General features: G+C 42.6%; 1 protein-coding gene across 1 annotated transcript; it reads left to right on the plus strand.

Annotated features, from left to right (window-relative positions):
- Positions 1 to 1,548: 1,548 nt before the first annotated feature.
- On the plus strand, positions 1,549 to 4,948 carry LOC129833846 (cytochrome P450 2K1-like; the record flags this gene model as incomplete). Its single annotated transcript, XM_055898678.1, is given in 2 exon segments — positions 1,549 to 3,342; positions 3,543 to 4,948. Coding segments are annotated over 2 exon segments (453 nt in total). The 3' UTR covers positions 3,731 to 4,948.
- Positions 4,949 to 9,999: the final 5,051 nt, after the last annotated feature.

Here is a 9,999-nt window from a genome sequence, read left to right on the forward strand (position 1 = left end):
TTGAAGCATGTGGGGACAACAGACTGGGATAGGGATTGATTGAATATATCTGTGTACACACCAGCCAGCTGGTCTGTGCATGCTCTGAGGACGCAGCTAGGGATACCATCTGGGACGGCAGCTTTGCGAGGGTTAACACACTTAAATGTCTTACTCACATCGGCAACGGAGAAGGAGAGCCCACAGTCCTGGTAGTGGGCCGTATCAGTGGCACTGTATTATCCTCAAAGTGAGCGAAGGTGTTCAGCCTGTCCGGATGCAAGACGTCGGTGTCCACGTGGCTGGTTTTCCTTTTATAATCCGTGATTGTCTGTAGACCCTGCCACATACGTCTCGTGTCTGAGCTGTTGAACTGAGACTCAACTTTGTCCCAATACCGACGTTTAGCCTGCTTGATTGCTTTGTGGAGGGAATAACTACACTGTTTGTATTCTTCCATTTTCCCAGTCTTGCCCTGGTTAAATGCGGTGGTTCGCGCTTTCAGTTTTGAGCGAATGCTCCCATCTATCCACAGTTTCTGGTTGTGGTTGGTTTTAATAATCAGTGGGTACAACCTCTCCTATGCACTTCCTGATAGACACATTTACCGATACGGTGAATGAGATTATTATTTTCTAAAACTACTCTGAACATATCCCAGTCCGCGTGATCAAAACAATCTTGAAGCGTGGATTCCGATTGGTCAGACCAGCGTTGAATAGTCCTTACCACGGGTGCTTCCTGTTAGAGTTTCTGCCTATAGGAAGAGAGGAGCAAGATGGAATCATTGTCCGATTTGCCGAATGGAGGGCGGGGAAGGGACTTGTATGCATTACGGAAGGTAGTGTAACAGTGGTTGAGCGTTTTAGCCGTGCGAGTACATAGAGTTGAAAGAATTTCGGGAGCCTTTTCTTCAAGTTTGCTTTGTTAAAATCCACAGCTACAAAAAATGCTGCCCCAGGATATGTGGTTTCCAGTTTGCATAAAGTCCATTGAAATTCTTTAAGGGCCATCGTGGTATTGGCTTTAGTGGGGGATATAGACAGCTGTGGCTATTATTGATGTAAATTCACTCGGGAGATAGTACGGTCGGCATTTAATTGTGAGATATTCTAGGTTGGGTGAACAGAAGGACTTGAGTTCCTGTATGTTATCACAGTTACACCATAAGTCGTTAGTCATAAAACATATACCTCCACCCTTCTGCTTCCCGGAGAGATGTTTATTCCTGTCGGCACGATGCTTTGAGAACCCAACTGGCTTTCTGGAGTCAGACAGAATATCTTGAGAGCCATCTTTCCGTGAAGCAGAGTATATTACAATCCCTGGTGTCTCTCTGAAAAGCAACTCTCGCCTTGAGCTTGTCAACTTTATTATCCAGCGATTGGACATTAACGAGTAAAATACTCAGGAGCGGTGGGTGGTGTGCACGCTTCCTAAGTCGGACCAGAAGACCGCCCCGAGTACCTCTCCTCCACCGGCATTGTTTTGGGTCAGCCTCTGGAATTAATTTAACTGCTCTGAGGAGAGCAAACAAAGGATTTGCTCCAGGTCGTAATCCTGGTCGTGATGCTGGTAGTTCTGGTGAGTTACCGCCGCTCTAATATCCAATAGTTCTTCCCGGCTGTATGTAATGGCACAAAACAATTATAGAGCTAATTCCGTAAAGAAATAGTACATAAACAAACAAAATACTGCAGTTTCCTAACAGCTAGTTGCAATGCTGCCATCTGTCGACGCCATCAAAATTAAAGATAAACTAAAAATGCAAATACATCCATCAAAATAACAAGACTACCTGCAAAAACTGGGATCCGCGTGGCCAAAACAATCCCCTTTTATGCACAACAGTATGTCATTTCTCATTGTTTTCACATTAAATGCAAATGATAAGCAGTGTTTGGCAAAACACTAGACACAACTCTCTACACAGGAAACAAACCTATTGTGTACATAATGTCAAACAAAACTAAATTAATATCACAGTCAATAACAAGTACTCCCATATCTTTTAACATGTAAACTCTCTTTGTACTGTGACTTGTTTTACAGTACTAAAGTCACAATTGCACTTTCAACATCTCTTCTCTTTGATTTATCTTCAATGCATTGTAAACATTTACATCGTTACAATATTCTAAACAGTATCAATTTAGGTTTATTGAAATTCTTCCTGCTTTAGTATTGGATGCTAATTCAGAGAACAGCTGTCTATGAAATAGTTGATTACATTCTCGTACCATTTACTCTATTTAATAGAAAAATATATTTTATTGATGGTCATAGTATCACACCTACTCCTGCTCTCTCCCCCAGCACTCGACAATGCCGGTCTACTATCCACCGGTCCTGGCCACCCACATTGCGCACACCTGGCAACCATCATTGCGCACAGCTGCTACCATCGTTAAGCTCGCCTGGACTTCATCACCACCCTGATTACTCTCCCTTCTTTTAGCCCTCACCAACCTCGGTCATCAGGCAGAATTGGTTCTGTTTTCATGTCCTGATGTGTCTCTTGTTTTGTACTTGCGATGGTCGTTATTATTAAACTCACCATCTGCACCTGCTTCCTGACTCAACGTTACAGATAGTTAGTATTTGTTGAGCCATTATGTGATGAATGGTGAGATGACCTTGTCATTCTATGACAAATTATACTGTTTGCGTGGGCTGCGTTATCCCTGTTTTGAGGAAAGTGTTCAAGCAATTGAGAAACTAACAGTGTTGTTGGACATGATTTATACAATTTACTTTGTCTTGTGTAGCTGTTGTCTACTGTTTTGCAAAAAGTGTCTTGTGTACAAGTGGGACTACTGTTTTACAAAAAGGTGTTATGCATCAAGTGTGAACATTGAACTGTGCAGAAAAGGTGACTGTTTTGGTACGTAGGTTAATAAAGGTATCGTTCACATGGAGCCGCGTTTAAGTTATCAAGCCATGTTGTAAAAATTATAAAATGTCCAGGGTAAAGATTATTAAGATGACGTTTTCTCTGAGGGTAGTAACTTTGGTCCTCCCTCCTTTCTGTCTCAGACCGGGTCCAGGAGGAGATCAGCAGGGTTATAGGAAGTCGTCAGCCCTTAGCAGAGGACAGGATGAACCTGCCCTACACTGATGCAGTGATCCATGAGACCCAGAGACTGGCCAGCATTTTACCCATTGCCATCCCTCACACCACCAGCCGAGATGTCACCTTCCAGGGATATTTCATCAAGAAGGGGACGCTTGTGTTTCCTCTACTGACGTCTGTCCTACAAGACGGAAGCGAATGGGAGAGCCCACACACCTTTAACCCCGCCCACTTTCTGGATGAGGAAGGTCGATTCGCCAAGAGGGATGCCTTCATGCCCTTCTCTGCAGGTGAGTTCCACTGTTTCTGTATCCATACTGACTGGGTAAGTGAATCCTTCTATGGTACTCTAAAATTAAGAGTTTGGGGAATTGCTTTGACCAAGGGAGAGTTTATGGTATGGAAATGTGTGTACAATTTATGTCAACTATAGGAAATCTATGTAGACCTAATTGTCATATGTTGTCTCCCTCATTTTATCTTCTTCCAGGTCGTAGGGTGTGTCTGGGGGAGAGTCTGGCCAGGATGGAGCTCTTTCTCTTCTTCACCTCCCTCCTGCAGCGCTTTCGTTTCTCTCCTCCTCCTGGAGTAACAGAGGATGATCTGGACCTCACACCGGCCGTGGGGTTCACCCTCAATCCTTCACCTCACCAGCTGTGTGCTGTGAGCCGGGTCTGAGATGAGTCTGGGCCTAATGTATATTATACATGACTTATTATACATGAACAAATGCTCCACTTTAGACAAACATGCTGAAACAGCTTACCTCACCGGCTGTGCTGTGAGCCAGGTCTGAGATGAAACCAGTCCCTCAATGGTTTTGGTTGAATTTGATTGCTCTACATTCCAACAATGTAATTGATTGATACAAAGCACCGCTATTATGTATGTACAGAATGCTTGTTGTTTTAGCTTGCTGTCCTGCCTTGTCTGGGACTGGACAGCTGTTGCCAAGCTTAGCAAAGTCAATCAGTTTTCTAGCTAATGTTATCAGTAGTTGACATCAATATATACCCTTGTGGGCATGTTTTTATATGACTAGCAAGCATACTTAGCCATATCTGCTAGCTAGAACAAATAACTACCACTAACTAGCTAGCTCCAGCAGGAGTGGAAGTTCAGCTGCCTACTTTCACTCCATTAAGGTTCCAGTTGTTGAAGGAGACTTGAAACCAAAAGACAGCATTTACACAGGAAACCCAATTCGGATCTTTTTCCACTGTTTAGTCTTTTGACTTACCAGATCAGCACTTTTGCCTACAATTGGACAAAAGACCAGAATTGGGCTGCCTGTGTAAAAGCAGCCAAAAGGTCTCACTTAAAGTGAAGTTGTTTACAAACTGTTCGCTAGCTGGTGGCTAGTTTAAGCTACTCCTTGTCCATTGACCATAGCTAGTGGGTAGCTTGAGCCACATTAGCTACTAGTGACTATTTACATATAATATATTGGAACATTTGGGCACGAAAATCTAACTTATTGCACCTTTAAGCTTTCTTGTCCTATTCAAACGGGCCAACCAAAGGTACATAACACTAACCGTGTCAGTTATTGATAACAGCTAGATGATTGACTCTGCTAAGCTTGGATACACCCCAAAGATAAATAAGCTAAGATGTAGGCTTCTGATTAGCCTTTGACTATTTGATTAGTAGCGTGTCAGAGAGCTCCATATGTATTGCTAATCAATAAACCCGTTGATGAGTGTGCTTGACATCGGCACCAGTTCGTCAAATTTTGGTCCATTTTGTCAACTTGGAGTCGGGGTTTTGAATAGAATAGAATTTGAATTACTGTCTGTGCTCAGTGGGAACCAATCACTGTGCAGCAATGTAAAACGTTCAACTTGTAGATTTCACCAAAACTTTTAATAAAGGCTTAAAGTGGAACTGACAGTATTTTAGCAACATGAAATGGTATTAACATCTGTTCATATACACCCCCAGGAAGAGTGACACCTTTTCGTTTATATCTTCAGACAAGTGAGTACTTAGATATGGTCATTTTCAGGTTATCATAAATTCATTAAATGTTTGGGAATGACGTATAGTAAGGCATTTGTGCTTGCGGCCGTGCGTTTGGCCGTGCGTATGGACAATGAATAGACACTGCATTAACAGAGCAAATTAAATGTAACCATACTTTAAAAGTAATATATTTAAGCAATAAGGCACGAGGGGGTGTGGTATACCATGGCTAAGGGCTGTTCTTAGGCACGACCTTAACCGTGGTAAATTGGCCATATACCACAAATCCCCAAGGTGCCTTATTGCTATTATAAACTGGTTACCAACGTAATTAGAGCAGTAAAAATATGTTTTGTCATACCCATGGTATACGGTCTGATATACCACGGCTGTCAGACATTCGGCATTCAGGCTCGAGTGACCTAGTTTATAACATCAATTATACCATTTATTTGCTGCGGGTGATTCTTTGATCCACCTCTACACAGACAACACCATTCTGTATACATCTGGCCTTTGGACACTGTTAAACCTCCAAACGAGCTTCAATGCCATACAACACTCCTTCCGTGGCCTCCAACTGCTCTTAAATGCTAGTAAAACAAAATGCATGCTCTTCAACCGACCGCTGACTGCACCCGCCCGCCCGACTAGCATAACTACTCTGGACGGTTCTGACTTAGAATATGTGGGCAACTATAAAGACCTAGGTGTCTGGCTAGACTGTAAACTCTCCTTCCAGACTCACATTAAGCATCTCCAATCCAAAATTAAATCTGGAATTGGCTTCCTTTTTTGCAAACAAAGCCTCCTTCACTCATGCTGCTCAACATACCCTCGTAAAACTGACTATCCTACCGATCCTTGACTTCGGCGATGTCATTTACAAAGTAGCCTCCAACACTACATCCAGTTTGCTATCACAGTGCCATCCGTTTTGTCACCAAAGCCCCATATACTACCCACCACTGCAACCTGTATGCTCTCGTTGGCTGGTCCTCGCTACATATTCGTAGCCAAACCCACTGGCTCCAGGTCATCTACAAGTCTCTGCTAGGTAAAGATCTGCCTTATCTCAGCTCACTGGTCACCATAGCAACACCCACTCGTAGCACGCGCTCCAGTAGGTATATCTCACTGGTCATCTCCAAAGCCAACACTGGCTGCACTTGAACTGCATTTGTAAAATCTATCTAATTTAATACATTTTGATACCTCCTTTGCTTTCTCATTTTTGACCTTCCTCTCTTGGGCTCCACTTTTCTGTTGATACATTGCTGATTTTTAAATCCGTAATTTTCTATTTGCGGCTTTCTCTCAATTTTTTGGGGAGGGCTGTTGTCTCTTTTTAGCTAGCTCAACTGTTGCTTAAAACGATGACAGAAACAACAACGCTTGGGAGAGTATTTGCACAATGAATCCCAGAATGCATTTCATTATCTTAACATGGTATTGAAGCTATTGAATAATATGAGTTATTTAGCAAATTAATTAGATTTATTGTCATCAAGACACTAAAATATCATACTGACTTATGTAGTGGCAAAAAACCTTTGTTGGTGAAACCATCAGTGGAATCATTTATCATATAGCCTACATTAAAGAAATAAAGAAAGATCTTCTCATCAAATTGTAGATGTGAATGACCTGCATCAACAATTAATACTTGGGCGTGGTGGGGAGTTATTCAGATCCGGGCCCATCACTGGGCCCATGTATGTTGTGGGCCCTGGTGCGACCGCATCAGCTGAAGTTACGCCACTGGCCACCAGTCTGCTTGCTGTTGTCAGTTATTGTCGGGTATGTGGATGATCACGTCTTTATTCTTGAATGTTGAGATGTCTGAGTTTAACTTCATAGAGAAACTCGTCCAAACCTACGATGGCGCAGCTGTAATGGAACGTATCTGCTATTTGTATTTACAGCTAAGTCCCCGCCTGTTCCCTGATTTAAGAGATGATGACCTCTCCACTCCACTAACATTGTCAACTTTCTCCTGACATGAACTGAAGCCACAACGTCTCATGTGCCCTCTCATCCACTGCCACATTGAATGTTTCCCTTCCAAGCACAGTGAGTACCCCTATCAATTTTCTCTCATTACTGTATGTAAAGTCAATCGCATACACATTCACATTATTACACATCAAAGATTTTACTCCTTGCTTGGACCAACTCATTCTTAGCTCTTGTCTAACTGTGTAGTGTCTTGTGTTATTGTTTTTTATCTTCCCAGTAAAATCCTGTCCTGCACTGGTCAAGCCTCTGAACACCTCAACTCATGCCACATACCCTCTTTCAATCACTGCTGTGATCCCTTTCCAACACTGTGTGTAGCTCTCTCATTCCCTGTAATATTGTACTATAAATGTTTTTATTAAATGCTTTAGGTTAAAAATAATTAATCATTGATGATTTTTGAAACACACTTTGTGGTCTCCACGTGTTACGCGCCTACACCATGGGTCTCCCATCTTCCTCAATTTCAAATCAAATCAAAGTTTATTTGTCACTTGCGCTGTATACAACAGGTGTAGACCTTAGTGAAATGCTTACTTACAGGCTCTAACCAATAGTTCGAGAGAGAAAAAAACAATTTTTAGGGCCTTCCTCTGACACCGCCTGGTGTAGAGGTCCTGGATGGCAGGCAGTTTAGCCCCAGTGATGCACTGGGCCGTACGCATTACCCTCTGAAGTGCCTTGCGGTCGGAGGCCGCAAGGCCCTAAAAATTGTCAAAGACCCCAGCCACCCCAGTCATAGACTGTTCTCTCTACTACCGCATGGCAAGCGGTACCGGAGTGCCAAGTCTAGGACCAAAAGGCTTCTCAACAGTTTTTACCCCCAAGCCATAAGACTCCTGAACAGGTAACCAAATGGTTACCCGGACTATTTGCATTGTGTGCCCCCCCCCCCCCCCCCCCCCCCTCTCTTTTACGCTGTTGCTACTCTCTGTTTATCATATATGCATAGTCACTTTAACTATACATTCATGTACATACTACCTCAATTGGCCCGACAAACCAGTGCTCCGGCACATTGGCTAACCGGGCTATCTGCATTGTGTCCCACCACCCGCCAACCCCTCTTTTACACTACTGCTACTCTCTGTTTATAATATATGCATAGTCACTTTAACCATGTCTACATGTACATACTACCTCAATCAGCCTGACTAACCGGTGTCTGTATGTAGCCTCGCTACTTTTATAGCCCCGCTACTGTATGTAGCCTGTCTTTTTACTGTTTTATTTCTTTACTTACCTATTGTTCACCTAACACCTTTTTTTCACTATTGGTTTGAGCCTGTAAGTAAGCATTTCACTGTACAGTCTACACCTGTTGTATTCGGCGCACGTGACAACCTTTGATTTGATTCGTTTTGGCTTTTTCAAGAGAGGCTTTATTACTGCCACATTTCGTGAGTTTGGTACACATCCGGTGGATAGAGAGACGTTTATTATGTTCAACATAGCAGGGCCAAGTACAGGAAGCAGCTCTTTCAGTAGTTTAGTTGGAATAGGGTCCAGTATGCAGCTTGAAGGTTTAGAGGCCAAAATTAATTTCATTGTTTCAAGAGATATAGTATTTAAAAAGTTGAGTGTTTCTCTTGATCCTTGGTCCTGGCAGAGTTGTGCAGACTCAGGACAACTGAGCTTTGGAGGAATACATAGATTTAAAGAGGAGTCCGTAATTTGCTTTCTAATGATCATGATCTTTTCGTCAAGAAGTTCATGAATTTATCACTGCTGAAGTGAAAGCAATCCTCTCTTGGGGAATGCTGCTTTTAAGTTAGCTTTGCGACAGTGTCAAAAATAAATTTGGGATTGTTCTTATTTTCCTCAATTAAGTTGGAAAAATAGGATGATCGAGCAGCAGTGAGGGCTCTTCGATACTGCACGGTGCTGTCTTTCCAAGCTAGTCGGAAGACTTCCAGTTTGGTGAACCGCCATTTCCATTCCAATTTTCTGGAAGCTTGCTTCAGAGCTCAGATATTTTCTGTATACCAGGGAGCTAGTTTCTTATGACAAATGTTTTTAGGGGTTTGACTGCATCTAGGGTATTACGCAAGGTTAAATTGAGTTGGTCAGTTAGGTGGTTAACTGATTTTTGTACTCTGACGTCCTTGGGAAGGTGGAGGGAGTCTGGAAGGGCATCTAGGAATCTTTGGGTTGTCCGAGAATTTATAGCACGGCTTTTGATGATCTTTGGTTGGGTTCTGAGCAGATTAATTGTTGCGATTGCAAACGTAATAAAATGGTGGTCAGATAGTCCAGGATTATGAGGAAAAACATTAAGATCCACAACATTTATTCTTACGGGACAAAACTAAGTCCAGATTATGACTGTGGCAGTGAGTAGGTCGGGAGACATGTTGGACAAAACCCACTGAGTCGATGATGGCTCCGAAAGCCTTTTGGAGTGGGTCTGTGGACTTTTCCATGTGAATATTAAAGTCACCAAAAATGTGAATATTATCTTCCATGACTACAAGGTCCGATAGGAATTCAGGGAACTCAGTGAGGATGCTGTATATGGCCTAGGAGGCCTGTAAACAGTAGCTATAAAAAGTGATTGAGTAGGCTGCATAGATTTCATGACTAGAAGCTCAAAAGACGAAAATGCAGTCTTTTTTTTGTAAATTGAAACTAGCTATCATAAATGTTAGCAACACCTCTGTTAGTAAAACGTTTACTGTTGACAGGAGAACAAGAGGAGACAATAGGACGAGGTGGATAATTTTATAATAAGGCCGTTTAATTACATGTAAAGATATCTTAGTAAAATCTTGCAGCAAGGCTCTTTCAGTCTGACTCCTAGTGAATCGTCCGGCAAAGAGACAGTTTCCAGAATTGTTCAGTACTATACAGACAACAAGCAAAGTAGGTAGATCTGCGAGTCCGGCCTTCCGATTGGTCGATCTGGGTCTTGGGTAGTCCTGATCAGGCCTGGTGTCCACGTTCCATTGGTTCCTGAGAGTTCT

Source organism: Salvelinus fontinalis, chromosome 34, assembly GCF_029448725.1.
Source record: "Salvelinus fontinalis isolate EN_2023a chromosome 34, ASM2944872v1, whole genome shotgun sequence".
Taxonomy (NCBI): domain Eukaryota; kingdom Metazoa; phylum Chordata; class Actinopteri; order Salmoniformes; family Salmonidae; genus Salvelinus; species Salvelinus fontinalis.